At 41.0% G+C, this 25401-nt stretch overlaps 2 protein-coding genes across 6 annotated transcripts in view; both read left to right on the top strand.

Annotated features, from left to right (window-relative positions):
• LOC147905703 (F-box protein SKP2B-like) overlaps window positions 1-2758 on the top strand; it is a 31081-nt gene extending 28323 nt beyond the window's left edge. For 2 of the 5 annotated variants that reach the window (XM_087374178.1, XM_087374195.1), the window contains exons 3-5: window positions 1044-1395; window positions 1481-1622; window positions 1720-2757. In XM_087374178.1, the coding sequence (XP_087230304.1) occupies window positions 1044-1395; window positions 1481-1622; window positions 1720-2225 (1000 nt within the window). In that variant the 3' untranslated portion in view covers window positions 2226-2757. Of the gene's footprint in view, window positions 1-1043; window positions 1396-1480; window positions 1623-1719 lie in introns of all 5 variants that reach the window. The other 3 variants (XM_087374213.1, XM_087374204.1, XM_087374187.1) reach the window with 2 other exon arrangements.
• Window positions 2759-12584: 9826 nt separating this feature from the next.
• On the top strand, window positions 12585-15008 carry LOC147905702 (uncharacterized). The gene is made up of 6 exons (XM_087374167.1): window positions 12585-13137; window positions 13232-13275; window positions 13378-13541; window positions 13633-13735; window positions 13817-13986; window positions 14085-15008. The coding sequence occupies exons 1-6, from the start codon at window positions 12710-12712 to the stop codon at window positions 14502-14504; spliced, it is 1329 nt and encodes a 442-aa protein (XP_087230293.1). The 5' UTR covers window positions 12585-12709; the 3' UTR covers window positions 14505-15008.
• The last annotated feature ends 10393 nt before the right edge of the window (window positions 15009-25401 follow it).

The raw sequence follows: 25401 nt of genomic DNA, 5'->3' as shown, positions 1-25401 counted from the left end.
CCATTGGAGAACAGTAGGTTAAGTTTCTCCATCTTATAGTTTAGGTCTTAGCCTAGGTTAGGAGTCCCTTTAGGGTCCCCAAAGGCTGGACAGGTAAGCAGGGAAGGCAGCCTGCAAAGGCTGCCCAAAAACTCCCTTGGCAAATGAGCCAGGGAGGGCTTTTTATAGGCTGGTTGTAGGCCAACCAGTCTGTAAAACAGACCGACTCAGTCGGCTGTTTACAGATTGGGTTGGCTCAGTCCAGCCCTATAAAAGGGCCCCTTGGCTGCCCTCTTTCCTCATTCAGTGCTCCTGCCTTCAGCTCTCCTACAAGCTCCACTCCAGCCTCCTTGTGCAGCCCTTGAGATCCTCAGTTCTGGCCCTGCTCTAGCCTCAGTCCCTTGGCCATCAGTTCAGCCTGATCTGAAGGTGTCCACGCAGCACAACAGTCGGACATTTGGACCAGCAAACAGAGAGAGGTTTGGACATTGTCTCCTCAGCTTTTCTCAGTTTTCTTTATAGGCTACACAGCCTACTTCTTAGCTCTAGTTTCTCAGTCATATCTCAGCTCTCTCTTAGCATCTATTACTCTCAGCTATCACTCTCTCACTCACGCAGTAACCCTGCATTTCCGGTAGACAGCACAAGCGTCTCCCTTGCCTTGCAGAAGCATCCTACATCGTCAGTGTGGACAGCATCAAGGTCTCGGTATTGGTCAGCGTTGCCTCTTAGGTCTTTGGGTCTGCTATACGTGTGCACAGTGAGCTCTTCAGAAGTGCGTTCCGTGCTCTCTTAAGAGTGTTCTTTGTATCTCTCAGTTCTCCAAGTGTAAAGCAAATTCTCCCTTGATTGGGGGAGGGGGCCCTCAGTGGGTACAGGGACCCAATCGGTTGTCGACTCTACTCTCTCTCTACCCTCATCTCCCTTCTCTCTCTATGGTAAACAACGCTCATTCCTTGCTAAAGGTTTAAAGAAGGTCTTGCTGTGAATTACACGATCAGATTACCGTTGCATGTTACAAAAAATGTTATTTACTTACCATTTAATGAATTGGATGATAATAGGGGTAAGCGGAATACAAGTAAGCTGGTGCAGTCAGTGGCCCCAAAGTTCACTCGGCTGCAGGTTTGTAACTTGCGGTTCAACAATCGACTCTATTTGAATGACCAAGCAGTTCAAGCACTTGCGAATCATTGTCATGACCTTCGGGCCTTGGACCTTTCAAATGGCACCTTGATTACAGATGCTTCGCTTTTTGCATTGGCTCGTGGATGTCGGATGCTTGAGAAATTGAACTTAAGTGGCTGTGTTGGAACTTCAGAGTTTGGGCTCACTGTTCTGTCTGAGAATTGCAGCAATCTCATGCATCTCAATCTTTGTGGCTGTAGTGATGCAGGGTCTGACCAAGCTCTTCTGGTAAGTCGTATGCCAGTATGGCTCTTCCTTGCCTTTTGCATTTATCATCAGGCAAGACCTTGATACAGGTATTTTGTCAATGCAGGCTCTGGCACGAAACTGTATTGCCCTGCAGTCCCTAAATCTGGGCTGGTGCGACAGGATCACGGATGTAGGACTGACTGGGTTAGCTTTGTGGTGCTCAGAACTCAGGATTGTTGACTTGTGTGGTTGCTTATTAATTACAGGTAATCTTTCTTGATTTTTAAAGAGAGAAAATTGTGGATGGTCCAGGACTGGTTGTATGCCTGGTTTTAATTGAATTTCTTGACCTTGTTTTTTCAGATCAGAGTGTGATTGCCTTGGCTGACAAGTGCCATCATTTGAGAGTCTTGGGTCTTTACAGCTGTGTAAATATCACGGATACTGCAATGTATGCATTGGCAAATAGTAGCAAGTACAGAAATTGTAAGGCCATCCTGAAGAGGGACAGCATACGCAACACTTTGAATGTTGCGACTCATATTGCTGTAACCAGGAGTAGTACCGGAAGCTGTAGTAGCAGCAGCACTAATAGCAGCAGCAGCAGTAGCTGCAGCAGCAATATTGATGGCAATACTGTGACTAGTCGTGATTATTTCGAGTCTCTCTTCAATGAACAAGAGGGATATGGTCTAATCTCTTTAAACCTTGGTATGTGTACATATTTGTCAGCTCCAGCAGTGCAGGCCGTGTGCAATGCCTTCCCTGGTTTGCATACCTGTTCAGAAAGGCACTCATTGAACATAAGTGGGTGCCTAAATCTCATTTCAGTTCATTGTGTGTGTGTGAAGGAGAGAAAATTCGTATGAGTTCCTCAAACAGAGGTTTCCATCTATTTGTATATGTTTTACTGGTAGTACCTCTCTTGTAAAGTGCAAGTGTTTCTCCTTAGATGATGAGTAGATCTTCTCAGAGTGTTGAATCTCAAGGAAGCAGGGATCTTTGTTTCTTGACCTATTTGAGGCAGTGATGCTTTAGCCTTGGAAATCATGCAAAGTATAGACTGGTTGAGAAGGAGAGATTCATATACATGTATATATTTATTTACCTGGAAGTAAAGTTTTTGTTATCCTGCAGACTGTATTCTGCAAAAAGTATAATAAAGACAGGTGCTTGATTGTTTTTTTAAAGAAGTCAGCATTGTCCACATTTGAGCTCTGGTTGACCCTGAGGCCAGCGAAGTGGACTAATTAGCCTTTGAAAGTAGCCTTTTTGAGTGCCTGAGAGTTTATTCTATGCAAAGAGCTTTGAAGGACTGCCCTTCCGTCCTTTGAAGAAATTAGATGTCACCTTGGTGTCAATGTGAAAGTATGCCTCCTTTTAGACAATGTACAGCTTGAGTGTTGCATAAATAAAGGCATGGTGGTCAAGGATAATTTTGGTTTACTTATGGATTCAGTTACCAGTCTGTGTTGCCAATTCTTGATTTACATAGTTCCAATCACATCAATCAGTCACCCCATTTATGCTCTTAATGAAATTTCATATGTACAACGATTTGATTCATGCCCCAAACAGAACACACAATTTTTTTGCAAATTATATATATTGAGCATACAGCCATAGACAACAACCATTTCTTTGAGACGAGTATCAGTCCAAGTAGACCTCTCTACTTGAACCATCAAGCTGAATTTAGAGTACTCCTCAATAATTGCATACCTTTACATTAAAATATTTGAACCATAGCATCTAAAAATGGTGGCAAGCTATGCAGCAAAAAGAAATGCCGTAATCCATTACTACTTAGTTCACAAGAAAAGAGATAATAGCTTAATAAAATGTGGACAACATCCAATAGAGAGATGTTGGTTATTTTTTACTTGAATTACGTTGGATCTCTGTACCATTGAATCTCTTTTTGGGGTTTGCCAAGGCAATGGCTTTTCCTTTCATGTGCATCTTTGGTGATTGTTTACTGTGCTTAAATGGTTGTATGTACTTGATGTTACATCTAGAAAATGGAGATTCTCTACTACCTCACAATGGAGTTACCACCTATTGTCTCATTTTCCATTTTTCAAATCCTATCGCTATATTTACAATCGTATTTTGTTTCTTGGTCAATATTTGTGATATTATGATACTTTGATTGTGTTTTCAAGTGTTTGAAGAAAATATGCTTATGTACAATCTTGTCACTATATTTACAATTACATTTTGTTTCTTGGTTAATATTTGTAATATTGCGATACTTCCACATGAAAATGTTATGACTATTATAAGGGCACTAGATAAACCATGCTGTCAATCGATAGCTAGACATGCATAATAGTCTATCCGAATATGCTTTTTTTTCAACCCTTATTTTAAAGCTTTATTGTTCCTCACCTTCGTGTTCCATCCTAACTTGATAACAAGTAGTTATGACCTATGACAATTGTCTTCTTTTTTTTGGTTGGATAGTGATAGGTAAGCGATAGTTTTTTGGAGCAAATCTAAGTAGTGGTTTGGTTGCTTTGTAGGAGTGACTTTTAAAAAAATTATTATATAAAAATTGTATATTATTTTGAAATCATATATTTCTCTTTCACTGATGGTTTTTAAATGTAATTTGTGTTGTATTTATTGGTATTTTGTTTTCAAGAAAATTTTACGGAGGGTAGTATTAGTATAAAGGCATAGTCACTTTGGAACTACTTTCAAGCACATAACGCAAGCTTCGTCAACTTCAACCTAGAATATAAGAGCCTTAGCTCATGTAAAAACATGTGTGTGGCTTGAGCCAAGCTTTTGTGCTTATCTATCAACTCAATCATCACAAAGGATGTAGGATGTTCTAATTGCTTGTTCTTTTCTTTTTGGGAGCAAAAAGAGTACTTTGTATTTATGTTAGATACAATTTCATGATGGGAGAGAGACGAAATGAACATCTAGAGAGGTCAGGTAAACTAGATAACCATAAAGTTAACAAAAAATGAGATAACATGAAGTGACTCGTCAAAGACTCAAGAAGCACTTGCAAACCCATTGAACCTAATTTGTGAATAAATCTGGGACTGTGGAAGGGGAAATGTGATCCAATAGCTTGTCGTCCCCAAGCTCCCAACGACATGTGCACACTATTATAACCACTCAACTCAAGCACTCTTAACGAACATGAAAACCCTCCTCTACAATAGAGGTCCAAAACTGAGGTAGCCTTCATGAGCACTTGCTCCTTTCAATAAGGAATATGATTGGCTACAACATAGCCAACGTTGAGGTAACAATAACAAAGCATCCTAGACTTTTCCAGCAATGACATTCAAACACAAAACACTCAAACTTGCAAGAGAAATGATGAGCAAACATGCCGCTTCCACTACCCTTTATTGCGGCTGAGCAAGACAATAGTCAGTAGACTGCTAAAAAGAATACTTGCAAATAGAGCTGCAATAGATTTACAAGACATCAAATGCAATAGCTTGTTTTGATGACCGGCTCCTTGAACCCCCTTCCCCAACACACATACACGCACGCACGCACATAGATGTACATGCACACTTGCATGTACTTTCCTCTTGGGACTCCTTGTGGGGGATGGTGTCCCCCAAAATTTAGTTACATAATGCCTTGACCATGTACTCATATGTGTATGGTACCTCTCCCCCTATTGCACTTCCTTGTCCTCCCCCCCCTTCTCTCTCTCTCTCTCTCTCTCTCTCTCTCTCTCTCTCTCTCTCTCTCTCTCTCTCATTTATATAATGCCTTACGTAATGGGTTCTATTCCAAGTGCCCTTACAAAAACAATGAGATGAAGCCAAGAAACTTGCCCAAAAATATGGACCTCTCTCTACTTTAGCAATAACTTCTATCGCTTCACCATCACAAGAAGAGAATGATGAACGTGATAATATGAATTCCAATCAAGGCAATCAACATATTCATAGCATGAGTAAAAAATATGCGATTGATGCATTTGCCAAAGCATCCAACGTTCAATTAATTTGTGAAGGCAATACAACCGATCTCAATCTCAAGTCGTAGTTTTCCAAGTTGAGATGAGAGATAAGTGGATAATAGCTTTAAAGTGGGGGACACATAATTTTGGAAAGGGCCCCAGAGATTACTCCCCTTATTTAAAGGCCTCCACATAACAATACTTGCTAGAGACACATCATGTGATGAATTCATTAGTCTATTTATCTAGAAAGAGGATCTCTCACAACAAGGTCACCATATTACAAGCATTTACTTGGAGATACAAGATGATGTTCTACTCTTTTATTCACTACCATCATGACACAAGGATAAATTGAACCAAACTTGGTCTCCAAAACTCAAGATGAGTGTACTGTACTCCTAATATCTCCTATATTTAAGAAAAGGCACTCTATCAAGAATCCATACTTTGTGGACTAAAGAGTTCTCCAAACTATCGAACCATGTATATTTTCAAGAAAAATAAGCTATATATATGTGCGTCACAATAATTATCCTCAAAATTTTAGTTTATTGACATTCATCATGTCATAGCTAACAAAGAGACATAGCCAAAGGAGGAGCAAAAATTGTCCCTACAAGGTGAGGAGTATGGGACCTAAGGAGAAAGCTACTTAGAGGGGGCACGCTTTTGCCAAGGGAGAGGTACTCTTGGTAAACCCCTTTTCTTCCATTAACATGGCCAAGTGCGATTGATAAAGGGGCATGAGAGCTCAAAGCAGCAAGGGTAGAAGTGAGCATTCTTATATTCTTGTGAATGATTGGTAGATGAGTATTAAGCCAGTTCATTTTTTCTCCACCAAGGATCAGGCTATGGACATTGCAAGAAAGCCCTACCTTCCGAGATGTTTGAAAATTTCAAATTGTCATTGTTATGCTCTACACGATATAAATATGTGTGTGCATATGTTGTATACATGGGGTAGTAGTTAGGACTTATAGGGAGCCCTAAGGGACTAGGTCATGTATGAATAGTAATTATGGACTTACGGCAACCCACTGCTAGAGTTCATTTTATTTTGTGTGATGTTTATTCTAAATACTAGTAAATGTGCACATCTTATAATAGCTAACTAGTAATGGCTAGCGACTCCTTCCTCCTCTGTGTGTGTGTGTGTGTGCGTGCGCGCTATGGACATTATATTTCTTGCATCACTTGATAGGGATATCATTTGATATTATAGTCATGTTGACTTTGGCAAAGTATTCAAGAGGAGCCCACCAGATGTGGCGGGGATCCTAGTGGAAGCTTTGTGCAATTTAGTGAGGAATGCCTAACTGGACATCTGTTTTGCCAAGCTAGATGGTTTGTATTATGGGTGATTCCATGTTAATACTAAGGTCGCTAGTGTTACTGGTGTTGTTGCAACTGGATCGCTATGCATTTTGATGTTTGTATATCAAACGTAATTGTGTTGGGATTAGGTGGTGTGATGATTGCTTAATTGGTTGTTGTAACCAAAGCAATTGGTGACTTGAGTACATATGAAGTTGGCTAACGAGGAATGGAGATGGTGAAGATGATTTGGATTGATTGAAGTGCTGAATGGTTGACAAAGTCCATGTGCCAATGTTGCAAAAATGAATAGTTCAATTCATCAATTGTGGATGAGGGCATATTAAGCTTGGATATTTTGAGCTTGTGGAGCTATGTTGAGAAATCCTCCAATTGTGGACAAGGGATATTTGTAGATGTACGGTTTTTGGCTCTTTTCTTTTTGGATTACAAAATTATAAATACTCTAGATGGGAAGCAAGAGCCACCATTTAGAGGGGGTAGATTGGACCCCATGCTGCGTCACTCTCTTTCCTGTTTTTCCCTAGTCTCCTTGATTCGTTGGTACATGGTTTCTATGTTTCGAATTTGTGGTATAGCTAATCTTGTCAATTTTCTATTTACAATGTGTTGCCTATCATAGTTCACTTGAGAGAGAGAGAGAGATCCTTAGTTGGCTCTCTTCCATACAAGTTGTTTGTGATAGTGTGGGCCTTGTGGAAACCACCTTGGATCTTAGCTCTTTTTTATTCTCTTTAGCCCATTGTTGATTTTGACCTCGAGTGGGTCACTCATAAACATGTAACATAGTACATTAGTGCACGGAGGTGTATTTTTCTTATACTTACATGCCATTACATACATAAGATTTATGGAGGTGTCTCTATTGAAAAATGTGTACATGCAAGCAAGGGTTAATCAATTACATGGGGAAATTGCAAGAATAGGGGTACTTTTAATACATGTTTGCTTGCACGTGCTGTATGGGCTTTAGAAAATGTAAAAATTCAACAATAGGGGCATTTTTAATACATTCTTGCTTGCATATGATATTTGGGTCTATGAAGAGTGACCCCAAAAGCCGCCACACCTCCCCCCCCCCCCTTTTCCCCCCCTCTTTTTCAGCCCTTGTGGGTTTGACCTCCATTGTGTGCCTACTACAACAAAGTGATCATGTAGTAATGTTAGAAATCTTTGGATGTTAAAGGTTTGCAAGTGCCACCATGGAGGAGACCAAGCTCCCTTAAGGCAAAATAGTTTTCCTCATGATGGATACTTCAAACTAGGGAGAAGTATTTTTTTGCAAAAAGAAATAGGGAGAAGTGTTCAGGAGGGAATTTGCAGGCGTTTCCTTGAGGGGAGTTGGATCGGATGCAAGGTGCACCAAAAAGAGATTGAAAAAGGAAGTTTCCTTTTCCAGGTTCTAAAGCCATGTATGATAGCTATTGTTTCTTTCACGAGTTACTTGGACTTGTGATCATTCGGATTGTAAAGTTCATGCATTCCTTTGTAGTTTGCTTTTGCTTTTTGGCTTTCCCCTCAAATGTGATAACGTGTGCTGGAGAATCTACTTAGATAAAGTATTCTGACATTAAGGGTGATGTATTATACAATTTTTTACCGAAGCCCATCGTTTGAATGGCATTCTCATAACTTAGCTTAATGTGTAAAGGGGCGGGCAAGCTAATTAATTGAATTTCCCCCCAAAACTTGTCTACAGGGACATGTTCAACAAAGAAGTTAGATGTCGTAGTAGATCTGTTTGTAGAACGTAGGCACCACACTTTAATTTTCTTTAGGATTCTCTTAATCTAATGTCAGAATGAGGTCATTGTCGAATCTAAAGAATCGGCTAATAATTGATTAGTCCTCTAGCTATCGTGTAACTTATCGAAGTCTTCACCTGTGACATGCTCTCTGGATTTCATGCTTCAAGCCACCTTTGCTAAGCTTGTATTCAGCACCACGTCTGATACATCTGTTGGTGCCTCTGTAGTCGACAAAGGGCAGTGAGCAAAGTCATGGTGGCTATAGGCACAACAGAGATGGTGGCTAACCAGGGGGCAACTGGCTATAGGACCTTGAGATCAGAAGGCTATAGGAGCAGTTGGCAGCATGCCTGAAATTTGAAGGGTTAGCCTAGAATTTCATTTTGAAGGGTAATTTAGAAGGCATCCTTCTACTTAGGATGTTTTGGATCATTTTTGAAGGGCATTGCAATATTTTTTTCCCGATGTAGCACTTCTTTTTTATTGTTCATTTCTCTCTTGCCTTTCTCAGGAAGGGCAAAACCACTTTGAAGGGCGTTGCAGTCTTTAAATTTAGGAACCAATTGGGGGAGTGACAGTTGCATTTGCATGTGCACACATTTGACCTCATTGTTTACCCTTGTATTGACCCATGCTAATATCTCATAAAGTGCCCTTGTATGTGCACACATTTGACCCAAGCTAATATCTCTTATATCTCCATGGGACTGCCTCTTATTCGATTTCTAGAACCCCCCTAGCACTAGAAAGGTGAATGGTCTATTTCACTCTTGATGTCACCTCGTAGTTGCGTTCTTTTCCTCCAGTGCATACTTTGCTTTGCCAACTAAACTTCACCTAGGTCTGCTATTGCATCCTTGACCTTTTGCCTTCTTGAACCTTCTTCCTTCCACTCCTCGTTAAGTTATTTGTTACATAGGAAAGCCTCACCCCATGATTTTATGCCTTGCCTTGTGGTGGTGAAGCATTATTTGGTACACTTTCTCAAAGTGTCTATAAAAGTCTGCCACCTTTCTTGGAGAGGAGCTCAATTGGTCTACGAGTTGGGCATAAGATGCATCCTTTGAATAGATCAAATATAATATATGACACCTATATTTTCCTCCTAATTAGATGGCATCTTGCTGAATTGGGGTCCCCATACCATCAAAATATCGTTTGACACTGTACAGTGGAGACTTGAAGATTTCCAACTTGTATGTGAGATGAGTAGATAGTCCACCCACATTTGGCCATTGTTTGCATGGCATGTATGTTGTCCTTTTGCCTCGCACTAATGCATGTCATTAGCAATAACTAGCTCGGTGCTCCCACACATTTCCATATGCTCTTTGTAGAGATCTACCATGTTTATCTAATACAAGGGGGGAGAGAGAGAGAGAGAGAGAGAGAGAGAGAGAGAGAGAGAGAGAGAGAGAGAGAGAGAGAGAGAGATGCATAGTGAGCTAGGCTATAACATAGGCTTTGTGCATGCCCTTTAGCTCTAGGTGAGCTCAAATAGCTTTAGGGCAAGGTGATGAGTGTTAAATAGGTGGCTTGTTATGTTAAAAACAAAAGCCCTTAGGAAGATTTACATCTTGGGACACTGTATATTAGGCTTACCACACATTGATGGGGTGAGAGTAGGTTCATAACCCCATCATTGTCCACAAGGCCAAGGCTGATGACCATGTTGCCCCTACCCACCCCCCTTATGACATGATGCTATCCCCCCCATATAGTACACAATGGTGATAGATTTCGACTCAAATAAGGATATGACCATGCCACCCCTACCATCCCTTATCTCACATAAAGATGCCTTCCCTTCCATAAAGGTGTTGCTTGTGGGTTGAGGAGATAGATTTTGACTCAAATAGGATTCACAAACATCTTCCTATTTTCACAAATTTGTTTGTTGGTCCAATAGCTATCTGCCAGCTTGGATTGGTGGGTGGCTTCTTTGCCTTCCATACACAAGCGGATGTCTGGCTTAGGTGGCAACTTGTAGGTGCCCATCTTCTAATTTTTATTGTTTGACAGTCCAAGTCGCTCAAGAAAAATAGATTAGTTGTGCACACATTGTTTGCCAGTAGGCTCTAATCACTTTTGTCCGTTGGGAGTGTGAGGTTGTTCACACATTGAGAGGCGCCCATGCTGGGTGGTCAATTGAACCAATAGGAGGCGAGCTTTTTAACGATGGGTGGGCATTCGTTACATGCACATTGCTCATGACCAAACCTTCTAGTACTATGTGGACTCCATGCCCAAGCCCTTCCGTGGGTAACAAAGGTTGGTTGCCCAATGATGGGTACCCTTCAAATCTGCCAAGCACATATGTGTTCACGGTCCCGCAAATTACAAAACCATCGTTGGGTGGTGTGTAAAGGGGGGTGTCGTGGGTGGGCACCCAATTTTTATGGAAGGCAGCCTAGGAAGATGTTTGGGTTTTCTCACACCCCCTTGAGCCATGTGTCATGGATCTAAGCCCTTGATCTAGTTTCATCTTATGCCCTTGATTTAGTTTGTTGATCTCGTTTCATCTTATGCCCTTGATTTAGTTTGATAAGCTAAACACATATCTACGAAGCACATATGTGTTTAGGGTCCTGCAAATTACAAAACCATCGTTGGGTGGTGTGCAAAGGGGGGTGTCATGGGTGGGCACCCAATTTTTACGGCATGCAGCCTAGGGAGATGTTTGGGTTTTCTCACACCCCCTTGAGCCATGTGTCATGGATCTAAGCCCTTGATCTGGTTTCATCTTATGCCCTTGATTTAGTTTGTTGATCTGGTTTCATCTTATGCCCTTGATTTAGTTTGATGTAAAAGCTAAGCTTTTGACTAAAGCAGCATGTAGGTGCTTTTCACAATAAAAAGACTATGTAAATGTTTCAAACCTATTCGATTTGAAGAGACGGTCTACTTGATTTGCAAGTTTGGGCTTATTGGCATGTGAAGCTTTGGAGAGCCTCGCGATGTCCTTATGCTCTCCTCTCACAAGTGTAAAAGCTCGACTTACTACAATGATCAAACTCCCAATTTCATGAGGTTGGTTCAAGAGGCACGTAACATTGACGAAGTGGAGAGTGAGAATGTTATGTGCTCTTCATCAAACTTCCTCTAATGATAGTTGTCTTTTTGTGCTGTCCAGAGTCTATTGAACGATCTGAGAATGTTGGAATCATCCTGCTCAAGGACACACGTACATCCTCTCAAGGTCACATTGGCAAGTTTTTCGGATATATCCTCTCAGCGTTCGACTACGATTATGACTATTGACATTCAGGTAATATGCCAGTTTCTTATCCATTCGCGAGACTTATCCTCGGTGCTAATACTCTCGACGGTTATATTCTCGACGTTATCTTGGCACCCAGGGAAGGGCCCGCTCCCTCGGATTATAACTCCTTGGGGAAGGAAGCGCACCACCTCCCCGCCCACACTATGTGTGGTTATAATAATTATATACTATATATTATAATATAAGTATTTTTAATTACTGGTCCATTCAAAATTTCATGTTTTTAATCTGAATTCTTACAACATTCCTCTCGTTTAATGCATGTTATTGATGCGAGGGAGCAAGGAAATCCAAGATGGATGCAAGATTGAAGGATGACTACACCTTTATTCATATGGTTGTAGTCCATGTGACAATATTGTAAAAATTGCAACGAGGATCAGTTATTGTATCACCTTATTCATGTATTTGTTGGACTTTAGCTTCCAAAATACGGACATCACAAATTCAATAATAAATCACCACCCCTGACATTTGCAGGGAGGATCAGGTCCTAACGGACCCTGTGTCACGTCTCATGTCTACTTTTTTACTCATTCTCTTTTTTCCTTAAACAATTGATAAAATAGAAGCATTCAGCGTCAATTTCGAGTTAGTAGTTAGTTGCTCCATGATGGAAAGACTGCCTTTCGCAAATCTAGTTTTTAAAGCCCATGATGGGCAGCTAGTGGCACCCGCATGTAGGGCTGTACGTGGGGCACTCACCCACATGTAAGGTTGTACGTGGGCACTCTTTGGCGGTGTATAAAGCAGACAGGATCCGCCACGCGAAGGAACCACGAAAAGTGGTGGCCAAGGAACGGGTGGAACGGCGAATGGGAATCGAGCCTGAGAGTAAAAAACATTGAAGCCAGGAGGAAGCTGGACCCAAAGGGAATGTGAATAGAGAGGGGGGGGGGGATTGGGGTTTGTTAGGCGGTTCAAACTTAACCCTTTCTTGATTGAAAACTAGGAAGGGCCGCCGTTTTTGAGAGCTTAAGCTGTTTGCACAGTTTTATTCTCTCAATTTCACCATCTCTGTTTTTTGTTTTGCCTCCAGCCATGCCTCCCGCTAAGGGTAAGAAGGCCGCCTCCTCCAAGAAAGAGCAGCCTCCCCCCCCTGAAATCGTCATGATCGAAGTCGAGGACGAGAAAGAGGACCTCGTCGTTGTGCAGCACGACGCTGGAGCTCCGGAGGACGAGGCCGAGGACGAAGAGGAGGACGCCGACGAGGAAGTTGACGAAGAGGCCGACCCCGACGCGGAGGAGGTCGAGGAAGAAGAAGAGGAGGACGAGGAGGAAGAAGAGGCTGCAGACGGGGATGAGGCGTTCACAGAGGCCGCCGAGGAGGGGCAAAAGACAGGACCAGATGCTGTGCAGAACGGCGATACAGAGGCAGCTGCTCTCTCGGATGCAGGTGCTAATCAGGAAGACAATGCAGCTAAGGACTCCGCGGACGCTGCTGCGGATAAAAGCGCGAGCCCTGCAGGGTTAGTGCTCGGGTGCAGGCTGTGTTTGTGTGGTGTCTTTCTGTTGGAATTATCCAAGCTGGAATTGAACCTGTTTCCTTCTTTCCTGTTGCAGGGGTAAGATTTTCATCGGCGGCCTGACATGGGAAACCACAACCGGTATTTAGCTTTCTTTCATCGACTGCTCTTTCTTCGTTCTTGTTTACTTGCTTTTGGTTTTCAATTTCAAGTGTCCTGAGCTTTCTGTCTTGCTTTGTGCAGATATGCTACTAAATCATTTCAAAAAATATGGAGAGATCACGGACTCTGTCATCATGAAAAATAAGACTACGGGCCATCCTAGGGGCTTTGGGTTTGTCACGTTCGCAGAGCCATCTGTTTGTGACAAGGTCTTAAAAGACAACCACGTCATCGACGGCAGAACGGTACACGCCTTTTGTGAACTCCTTTGGCGCTCTCGCATTTAGGGTTTCTGGGAGGATTCTATTTTGACCGATCTTGTACTGGATTTTTTAGGTCGAGTGTAAGCGGACTGTGCCGCGTGAAAAGATGGCTGCAGTTAAAGGACCAAAGACGAAGAAGATTTTCGTTGGAGGCCTCACGACCTCCACCACAGAAGGTAACATGAGTTCATTTCGTTACGCGTCACTGAATTCTCACTCGGTCCTTTTATCGACTCATCCATTACCGCACTGTGCAGAGGAGCTAAAAAGCCATTTTTCCAAGTTTGGAAAGATCGTTGAGTACCAAATTATGCAAGATCACAGCACCGGCCGTTCTCGGGGTTTTGGTTTTGTGACATTTGACAGCGAGCAAGTGGTAGAAGATATTCTGGCACAAGGCACTATGCAGGAGCTTGGTGGAAAGCAGGTAAAACCTTGTATTTCCAACTTAGATGCCGCAACCTTGGTTGTGCTTTGCCTCTTGGGTTAGGAAATTACCAACTTTTGAAATTTTCCTCTTTTCAGGTGGAGATCAAGAAAGCAGAACCTAAGCGACAGAATCCAGAACCTCCAGCTGCATACGGTGGTGGTGGTGGTGGTGCCTATACTGCAGGCAGAGGGGGTGGTGGGTATGGTGCCAATGTGGGAGGCTACGGAGCCTATAACAGTGGTGATGCTTATTATGGGGGCGGAGGTGGTTATTATAGCAGGGGTGGAGGAAGGCCAGGTGGTTATGCTTATGGTGGTACTTATGGGTATGGTGGTGGGTATGGAGGCCCCTATGGCTATGGTGATATTGATGATGGTTATGGGGGATTGGGCTACAACTACCCTAGCTACGGCTCTGGATCTGGCTATGGCTATAACTACAGCGGGGGCTATGGTGGTAGCAGTCGTGGTTATGGTGGTGGGAGCAATGCGCGTTACCATCCGTATGGTAGATGATATTTGTTTTAAAAGTTAGCCAGTCGTCCAAAAGCTATGTTAACTTGATATTGAAGAGTTGAATTGGCCATAGCCTCTTTAGACATGCGGGTGGCAAGAATCCCCTAATCAAGGCTTAGGCTTTCTTACATGTTTCCTATCCCTCCTAGTCTTAAATTGGCTTTGTTTTCCTGAGGTATGCTCTGACACAATGTTTCAGCTCCATTGGAAGTTTTCAAATTTCGCATGGGGATCCTTTCTGATATTTGTGCAAATGGACCCACTGTGCTTTGGATGTAATCTGACTCTTCACAAGGGCAAGTTCAATGCGTGGAGGATTTCCACCATTGGATTTTCTTGGTCTTATATTTATCGGATTCTGCTGCTCTAGAACGTAATCTATTTTTCTTACTTTTGTATGTGAACAATGTGCATGGAGGTGGTTGTCTTTAGCTCTCTCTTTCTTTGGGTATCTTAATGTTTTTATGAGACTTACTCAGAATCAAATGTCTTGCGAATTTTTCCCTTTGACTAGTCTTGCGTGTTAGATAAAGAAGGTATAACTTATCCAGAGAAAAGGCTGTTTGAGAAGAATAGAAAAGGATACTCATGCAAAATTTTTGGCATGTTTGTGCAAGTAGTCTTTCGTTCTTCTGGGCATACAATTTGAGTTCTGAGCATCTATTTTAAAATTTGAGGATGAATTAAGGCATCCCATGTGAAGAAAGTGCTGCAGGTTGTGTATCCCCCCCCCCCTCCCCCTTCCCCCCGCAAATTCCCCTTTCCTCCTCTCTTTCGATCCCTCCAAGCTTCTACACCCCTCGCACTACCATTTTTTGTTTCTGGAAAGAATGTGTCCCCATTTCTGTATTTCAATCAAAAACAGGTCAAGAATTGATTGTTCTGAGGAAGCTTTGGTCCCCTTAATTATGTATGTACAGGCCTTGTCTAAAGCAAAAGTGGGTCCCTAATCAGTGTCAGACCTGATATCTTGTTAGAATACGTTTCAACTGTTAAATTCTTCTCTGATGTCAGTGTATAATCCATGAAGACCTTTACCTTGCATAATGCAGTTTCCCTTATATTGATTGTTAGCAGGTTCAGATACATATCCTCTTGGCATCTCTGTATGATCTCGGCACCTCACTGAAGTGAATTTGGGAAAGTAAATTCATTCTACTCTTGTATGAGTTGTTGGGCAGAAACTTTATTTTGGAGCAGCTACAAAATGCTGACCAGCAGTTACCAAATCTATATCTGGGTAACATGTCAAAGGTATCAGTGGAAATTTGTTCTCAACCTAATTTGTAGGGCGAGGAGCATAGTACCTTTTCTCTGCATGTTACTTAAAACAATTGAGTTACCATTATTGGAATATCTCTGATATGAGTATTTAAAATCGGGAAGCAAAATTTCTCTGTAGCATGTTTTATTTTGAAAGTTTGAAGACCCGACTAATCTTGTTTTGATTATGAAAGCATCTTGGGTGTCTGCTTCTGTGATTGGTTTCTCTCTCTTTTAATCCTCCAGCTGCTCATCGGGTGAGCTAGTAAGAACCTTTTTGGGTTTTGAAAAGGATGTCCGTGTGCTTCCATTTGTTTGGGAAGATGTTATTTGGATGGGAAGAAAGAAATCGAGGCATTGGTTAGGCTGAATGTGTTCGGATGGTATTTTTGCTGCATTACAATTGGTGGTTGAATGCCTTCGGGTTGGTGTGGTTGTTTGGTGCTTTAATAGCAGGCAAGATAAACCAGAATGTAGTTGGCTTGTTAGTTGCTGTGGTTCTTGAAGGCTATCATGTAGGGGAGCACTTGTTTATATTCGGTGTAGCTGTGAGTTGTAGACTGTCTCAGAGGATCAACTACCAATTGTTTGTTGTCCTGATCGTTATATCCCTGCTCTTGGTTATTTCCCTGCTCTTGGTTTAGAGTATGGAATTGGTTATAGTATCCTGATTGCGATAACTTGATGTGCTTCATCTGAATTATTGACTTTTTGTTCTTTATGCTTTTTTGTATGATTTGTTTCCTTTTTACGGCAGGCAGCCTAAAGGGATGTTTGGCTTTCAAGAGCTCTCACGAAGCCACTTGTCTCAATTTCATACGTTGATTTTCTCAAGATCTAATGGTGTGGATTGGGAAAGCTGTACTTTGATTTTCTCAAGATCTAATGGTGTGGATTGGGACAGCTTTGCTTTTTGATTTAAATGAGTGTATGAGGAGCCGTTTGCTTTTTGCATAAAAACTCTTGGGTAAAATCGATTTCATACGTTGATTTTCTGAAGATCTAATGGTGTGGATTGGGAAAGCTTTGCTTTTTGATTTAAATGAGTGTATGAGGAGCCGTTTGCTTTTTGCGTAAAAACTCTCGGGTAAAATCATATGAAAAACAAAAAGCATACATGTGCTTTTGATGAAAAATCTATGTAAACGTTCCAACTTTTAAGCTAGAGCGCAACTCGTTGTGATTCATGCATTGTGAAGAATAGTGTAAGAAGAATTTGTGGGAGAAAGTGCAGCAACAAGAAAGTGTCGCTCCAAACTCCAGATGCTTAGAAATTTCAAAACCAAAGGCTTTGTCTCAGAAATCCCAAGACCAAAGGCCTAGGTACGTCTCTTTTTTGTCCTTTCCATTGCTTTTTTTGTTCTTTCCCGAATTTTGTTGGATAGCTATACTCAGAAATGTTATGTTGGGTGCGGTTATGTGAGGACGAAGGATTGGGAAGATGTCGTCAACAACGTGAACACTAGCATAGATTTCATTTCAGGAGGGAATGAGGATTAGGCTGCTTGTAGGCAAAAATAGACCCTTAGCATGCGCCACACTGAATATGGGGTGGTTGGTGGCAAGATTGTGATTTGGGTCGTAGGAAAGATTTTTAGTAAGTACGAGGGTGAGGGTGAGGAAAGGGATGCAGAGCAGAGTCGTGTAGGGCTTTCTGTCAATCTCCTCCTAAGGCCAATACTCACCTCCTCTTAATCAAATTGTCTGGGTAAGCTTTTCCAGGGGAATGCTTGTGATTCGTGCTAAAGAAACTTCTTGCAGAGTAATCTGTAATTTCCTGTGAATCTCCTGCTACTGTGTGTTGTTAGTCCGTTTAAGAATCGGTCGCTTGCTTGGAGGCATGCTATTGTTAGTGTTGTTAGTTGGTTTAAGAATCCGTCGCTTGCTTGGAGGCAGAGGCAGAGCAGCGATCCACAAGGGTGTACCTCCGAAGGATTCCCGCTTGGACTCTTGATCAAGAGGCCATTTCGCAATCCTCTCGTCCTCTTGCTATGGACCCTGCAAGGTCGAGTCGAGAGAATTTGCACGGAGAATTATGTGATCGCCTCATGCGCTCCTGTGATGACGAATCCATCACGCATTACCTCCTCCTCTGCACTAAGGTCATCCATGCAACAAGGTTTGGCAGGAGAGAGATCGCATTGGGAATAGAGGGATTGCCCCCTCATCATTCCTACAATGCTCATTGTGGTATTATCGTGCCAGGTCTGTTCGGATGCGGGATTGGATACTGGAGTAGAAGATGGATAGACGGAAGGGATTGGAGCCCAAGAGCATGATGTCGAAGGAGACGTCGAAGGTTCCTTTGCCTCAAGACCTATCCCTCGCCTTCAACTCACTAGTGGGGGCAATTTCGAAAGCCCTTGCCAATCTTCCCGATCTTGATAGGATCCATTCCTGAATCCTTCGGGGATTGTACCCAGCTTCAGCGACGATCTCTAGAAAAACAAGCCTCTCTGGGGAAGCTGATGGGCTTACTACAATTTGTTGGCATATACCCAGCTAATTGGGGGCTCTGTAGCATCTCACTGCGCTTCTGGAGGAGCCTGTGGCTCCTCCCTCTTCTTGGCTATCCACTTATCTGCTCTCATATCACAGGTGAGACTGCACTCCATGTGGCAAACTCTCTGCCTCGCTACCCGCATTGGAGGTCTCATATGCTTACTGTTTGAAACATCCTCCGCTTGGCTTAGTAGAGCTAGAACATTTCACCTCCCAATACAACTCTAAATGAATTCGCTAATTCTCTATTCAATCACGATAGAGAGAAAAATTTGGGCGTTCACACGGTTAGTTCACTCCCTCTTAAGACATTCCCAAGTCCATGCCATCTATCTTTCCTACATTCTCTACCATATTAAAATCCCCATTGAGAATGTTTGTGTTTGAAAGGGGAAGCATCCCATAATAAATCAAGAAGATCTCACAGGATAGTTCAACATGCAGAAACTCTATTCCTATCCCATTTGTACTTAAGGCACGCCAATGTAGCTTTCTAGGTGGCGTGCTCTTCCTTCTTCAATTGCAAACCTGAATTTCTCACCCCGTACTTCCAGTTTTTGCAAGGCTAAGAAATTGGTTTTGATGTCTAACCCCTTCAACCATCTCTTCAAAAGTATCATTTTATAACCCTTGCACATTTATGCTCAAGAAAGAAAAAATTATCCTTAATATCTATAATTGTTCTTATTTCTCTTCTTCTTGAAATAAACCAGGATTTGTTTTTTACCACAAAACCTTTTGAAAGTCTTCTCTTTTCTCGAGTCTGGAGGTTGGTCACCGCCTTTAATCCCACCCTATGCTTTGGTGTGTTTTAACCCTATTGAATGGCCTTCTTCTCTACTTGACTACTCCTTTTGCTCTTTACCAAAATAATTTGTGGACCTTCATTCTCCATGTTAGTCTTGTCGGCCTTATGGAGGTGCTCTTCAAAAAACTATTGAGTTGGGGATAAACTCTTCCATGTCTTCCTCTTTCGAGTCTTTTGAGCGTCTCTAAGAACCTCAAAGGTGTTGCTGTTATTTACCCCTTTGCCTTGAAATCTCACTTTCTTCTCCTTGTTTTCTCGAGGCATCACTTTTTTGGCCTTTTAGGGCCTTTTTCTCAATAACCTCTACTTCTTCCCGGGGGACCTCCTCATTCTTTTGACTTGCATTCTTGTGGCTTCCCTGTGAAGGAATCTATCTATTATTTGGATACAAGTCCATATAGGTCCTTGTACTAAGCAAGTACTTAGCTTGATTGACTTTAGTTCAGAATGCATATTCTTCCTTCTAATTTGATTGAAAATGATAGTGTCACACCATTGAAACATTTGAACCTTTGGCAACTCCTTTGGGCCAAGCTTATCCCAAGCTTCAAAAGCAAAAAACTTGTTTTGCTGCTAAAACTTTAGAGTGCTTCTCCATCTTTTCAACAATTGGGGCCATTGATTAGCCATGATCATCCGTTTTTTTCTTTTTCCTCACGAGGGTCAATGCATGATCCGGTGTAGCCAATCAATGAAGACTAAGTTTCAAAATGAAGTCTTTCATTCTCTCTCTCCCTAAGGCTAGATTGAAATCTCTCAACAACGGTATTCAAGAATTTCCCTCTCAAAACAAAGAAAAACCATTTTCTTGTCAGAAAAGGATTACTTGTGCTCATCTTTCATGATCTCTCCTTCTTTCTCAATTTTCCATTCGCTTCTTCATCTCTCCCTGTGCATATCAGATAGATATAAACATCAAGTTTTTGGTGATTAAACATGTATGATCCAATTTTTGCAAGTGTAGAACCTACCAAGATCTACGACAAAGAGAAGGCTTGCAAGCTTACCTTGAAGACATCTTGAAACTAAAGTTTTACCAGTGTTCCAATATCCTCCAAGTAAGCTCTATGTTCCTCTCGAGATGTCAAAGTCACATTTGAAATTTGAACTGTGGAAGTGAAGTTTGAAGTATGAACCTCTCTCTCCCTCATAAATTTGAAATATGGGATATGAAAGAAGGTTTGAAATATGAAAATCGAATTTGAAAATTAATTTAAATTAAAGTTTGAAATCCAAATTCAAATTTTGAAATATAAAACTTGTAAATCGACCTTAGGTCGATTTAAGATGTAAAAGTAAAGTTTGAAATATGAGAGTGAAATTTAAAAATGAAAATTTCAATTTAAAATTGATGTTTGAAATCTATTTCCATACTTTTGAAAACTAAAACTTGTGAAAAATCTTGGATGGGAGGTGATTGTGGAATCAATTGCATGGTAGACATAATAACAGGGTTCAAAGCTGTGCAGCAAAACATAGAGAATCAAAAGATAAAAACAGATTGAAAAGTGCCAAAGCGAAAGAAGAGTAAGATAAAGAGGACTTGCCTCTTGGTCCACCATTGATAGAGCCCCTTGACACGATGCCACCAAATACTAAGACCTTGGGAAAGGATGAGATGGAATTCATGGTAGGTGCAAAAGCCTGAATGCGGTGGAAAGATTTCTATCCGAAGCGGTTAAAAGACTTCAAGACATTAAGTCAGTCCCTGAAGCTATAAAAGCTTTGTACATGTACACTAATAATCTTTCATTTTTTTGAATATTATTTCCTTGGTTGAAATGTTCGATATGTTCCTGTGAAATGCACTATTCATTTTTTAATCAATGTTAATAGGTTTCAATGAGCTAGAATAATAATGAACTATTCAAATATGGAGCTAGTTCAATGCTCGCAGTGGACAACAAACATTGTACATGCTAAAACTATGAAAAGGTCCCCGTGCTTGGATCAGCTGGCACATGCTAGGAAATAATGGGAAGCTTTCGCAAAGCCAACCAGGCCAACAAAAGAATGTGATCATAGTGATCTATGGGATGTGATTATTTATAATTTGTTAAGATATATATGTTTATGGCTTGCTTTTATCTTAAATAATCTAATGCATCAAGAATTCTCAATAATTTTGTCATGTGATGATGATAGAATTTCATTGAGATGACAAAGATGAGCCTTGACAAGTTCACATTTGAACATGACATCCACATGATCATGTCCTTAGACGATATCTTCGAAAAGTGGATGACAATATCCAAAATGTACATAGCTAGCCAACTCCCTAACACATTGGGGAAAATTAAACCACTGAAAGAAGACAAAAAAGAAAAAGATGTGATCAAAGAGGGAGAGGACTTTGCAAAGGTCAGGCAAGCACACATACAGCTCCTATTTGTGGAACCTTGTTCTGTTGTTTGGAGGGACTATCTGATGACAACATTCAAGAATTACAAGATAAGATAATGAAGAAAGTCAAAGAAGGCAGAGCAATTGATAGATATGGAAGATGCTACAAGGAAGATCAAAGTAGACCAGGTTCTTCTCCAAGGAGCAGTTGCAGCACATTTTAGTACAGTTGTTGGGGGTAATAACAAGCAAATTTTGGATGTTGTCATATCTGCTTATGTAATTACAGAAAACAAATCTAACAAAATAAGTAGATGGTCTGAAGAGTGGATTAAAAATGCATTAAGCAAGATGAAGAGACCTACACCATTGCTTATTCTAGTGACAAATATGATCACCTCACGCTATTAGCGCCATTGAATTTAAAGGACCATTAGATAAAAAGATGCTATGGATAGTATCTACAGTAGGAGCACATTTTGAAAGCATGGATGTTTTGAATAAGTTGCCATGCGATATTTTTTTGGGCCTTGCTGTCCTCAACAGGGTGTCTGAAGAAGAATCACACCAGTGGAGTTAAGAGGATTTTTGTCACTTATTCAGTCTTGGATTCTATTAATAAGCATTATCAATTTGTCCTTATTACATTTGTCAAGGACTTGGAAGTCATCGGTAAGTTAATTGAATGTGCAAAGCAACAAAATTGGAAAACCGTCTTAGCATGGGGTTCATACGATAGAAGTGCCAATTGAACATTAGACCAATACATGGTGCTTTGCATCTGCTTTTACAAAGGAGATGATTATAATCGTGGCCAACTCATGCCATCAGATTGCAAACCTAATCTCTCCTAGATAGAAACAGAGAATGTAGAAGAAAGATGGAATTCAAAATATGTTGACCGTTTAATTGATTCATACTATCATGATGAACACCATGTTGTAGATGTATTCACAGATGTGGTTGTCACTTGAGCAGGTCTCTTGAAGAAAAGAAAATGTCTAGCCCTCACAAAATGAGAAGGTAATGTGGGGGATTTGGAGGCAATGTGTGCACACCTTATTGAGGTTGATGAGTCTTTGAAGGTGTGGATGGGAATAGACATTCCTAAAGGCAAGGCATCCATCGAGGCAACTCCAATAACAAGTGTTGAGCTTCTAAAACAAATATACAACAAAGTGAAGAAACCTTATCCAACATCTCCAAGGAGTTCAGATGATGAAGAGCATAGAGGTAATGATACAAGACAATGATGATATATGAAATATTTGACAATTATTTTTGGTACATCTAATGATCTTTATTTTCTCTTTATTAGTTTGATATTAGTTGTTATTGTTAGCATAGCCTTTTTATGTCAAATGTTAAACTTTTCTTATGTGTTCAAAATATATCTAAATGCAATTTGCAATGATATGAAGAGCACTAAGGAAGACACATAATCCTTGCACCCCTAGATTTCTTTATTTTGATTGACACAATTTATTTGAAAGTTTTTTAAATATATAAATGGCACAACTTAAATTGTTTTTCATATGGGTACTTGACATGCGCTTCTCAACTAATAACTATTGTCAAGAAAAATATTCAAGAAGATAAAGATATACAAGATCCTTATAGAAGTGTTCATGTACATGAAAACTTAGATATTAACAATCTGGCATAGGATTGTGGCTCATTCCACATTATAAGAATCCCATAGTGTAGGACATTGCACACTAAGTGAATGTATTCAATTGAAACACAAGGTTCATCGCATACAAAAGAGACTAATAGAATTCATAAATGAGCCATCATTCTAGACTTAAATGGATTATTGCTAAGGTTGATAAGAGCTTCTTTGATAATAGATGTTATAACATTGGGAGAGAGGAGATATTGCTACGGAATGGATGCATAGAGTTTCTCCACATTCTTGTAGAACACTTTAATGTGGGCATATGGTCTTGTGCCTTGAGGCAAAATATGAAGCGGAGAATTGAATTACTAGAAGAAATAACAAATAAAAAGTTGCCTTTCTTCATGGTATGGGGACAAGAGGAATGCTATAAAAGGCAAAATCCTCCATTGTTTAGACCGAACAAGGAGAATGTAGAAGTTTTTATTCAAGCCACTTTATAGCATGTGGGAATCATGGAAACGACAATATGATCAGACAAACACTATCTTGATTGGTGATAGTCCATGTAAGGGTTGTGTAAATCCTCTTGGAACTTGTTTGTTTCCAAAGCCATTTACCCTTCATAGTCAAGGCAATGATGAACTTATAGAAAAATTATTGCCTTATCTCCTTGAATTAAGACATGTTTCAGATGTCTGATCAATGATCATAGCAGATCCCTTTGGTCAATGTCCAATGATACTAGGTCATCCCTTGTATGGATACTTTAGAGTGTTATCAAGCATTTTCAAAACTTATGGAGTTGTATTCCTCCAAAAATATTTTGGGAAGAAAGTTACTCTTCCTCAGACAAGGAGAAGAAACCATCAAATTTTTTGAAGCATGATGAACAAAACAAATGAAGCAATTAATGGGAAAACCAACACCACTAAGGAAAACCAACACCACTAAGGAAATTGTCTGCTACGATATTACAATTAATGCGCAATGTGGATTCAATGAGTGATGTGGAGGCAATCTTAAGGGCTCAAAAACTTGGATTATCAGTTTGATATATTACAAACAAAATTGCAAGAATTTATCTTCGGCCTTTGGAATATTGGAAAAGACAACCATTAGGGGAGAATTGGGGTCTCAAAAGGGCCTCCAATAAGTGTTTCCTAATTTCAAGGGATTAGAGAGGGATTTGAGGTGTACCAATGAGAGTGCTCCTTTGTGTGGGGCAATGGTATGTTGAGGTGGAGGGATGGCAGGCATGCAGAGATCCCCTATTGGCTATTCCTCTTACATTGGGGACCACCTAAACCATCCTCTCCCCCCTTAACCCATGCTTGACCACCCTCCCATGTGCACCCCCCCTAGATCATCCCCAAATCTCATTTAAGTTTTTGTGGGCCCTTGTGGGCAAATTTCTCCTCTCCTTAGGTGTGTTGCAATTCAGTCCCCTCTTTCTCTGCTCCTTTGCTCTGGTCCAACTGCCCTCTCCCTCCATTGTGGGACCTTTTGAATGAACTTCTTTTGTCCTCTAGCCTACTGCAGGTGTGTCCTCTTTCTCTGCTCCTCTGCTGCTTTGGTCCAACAGCCCTCTCCCTCCATTGTGGGACCTTTTGGACGAATTTCTTTTGTCCTCTAGCCTACTGTAGACCTGCCCCCCCTCTCTCTTCTCTTTTGCTTTGGTTCAGTTGCTCTCTCCCTCCATTTTTCAAAATTTGGGTTGCAGCACCTCCTACAACTGGTCTTCTCTCTCCTGATCTTCTCATTGTTTTTGTGCCTCCTCTTGCTCTATCCCCTCATGCTCTACTCTGCCTTCTCTTTCCTCTCTTGATCTGCCCTCTCTTGCTCTATGGACTCTTGCTTAGCTACCCTATCCTACAGGTGCTCTTTCCCTTTTCAAGGCGCTTCTCCTTCTGGTACATGTGCTCTTTGCCCTCCTACAGGCACTTTTCCCTCTACTACAGCAACTCTTTGCCCTCTTACAAGTGCTTTTTTCCTCTTGCGTTTCCCTCTCATATAGGATACAACTGCTCTTTCCTCTCCTACAACTATTGTTTTCCCAACAGACATGGTTTGGAACATAGTGACACAAGGTGGCAATGTTGTGAGCTCTAGTGTGTTTTGGAGGCATAATCAGGAAGAAAGTGACACAAGATGGCAATATTATGAGCTCCAGTGTGCTGTAGAGGCATGTTCAGGAACAAAGTGATCAAATCTGGCAATATTGTGAGCTCTAGTGTGTTCTAGACGCACGATCAGGAAGAAAGTGATAGAAATTGACAATGTTGTGAGCTCTAGTGTGTTTTAGAACACGAAAAATGCATTGGATGACTTGAACTTACAATTTGACTAACTAGATAGTCATG

This window comes from Dipteris shenzhenensis, chromosome 1 (genome assembly GCF_047967505.1).
Source record: "Dipteris shenzhenensis isolate YYH24624 ecotype China chromosome 1, Dip_SZ_1.0, whole genome shotgun sequence".
Taxonomy (NCBI): Eukaryota; Viridiplantae; Streptophyta; class Polypodiopsida; order Gleicheniales; family Dipteridaceae; genus Dipteris; species Dipteris shenzhenensis.
The sequence above is the reverse complement of the archived record's forward strand: the minus strand, read 5'-3'. Positions and strand labels throughout refer to the sequence as shown.

Coding starts and splice junctions, on each gene's coding strand:
- LOC147905702 (XM_087374167.1), top strand. CDS start 12,710: ATGCCTCCCGCTAAGGGTAAGAAGGCCGCCTCCTCCAAGAAAGAGCAG. Junction 13,138..13,231: donor AAAAGCGCGAGCCCTGCAGG/GTTAGTGCTCGG, acceptor TTCCTGTTGCAG/GGGTAAGATTTTCATCGGCG. Junction 13,542..13,632: donor ACGTCATCGACGGCAGAACG/GTACACGCCTTT, acceptor TGGATTTTTTAG/GTCGAGTGTAAGCGGACTGT.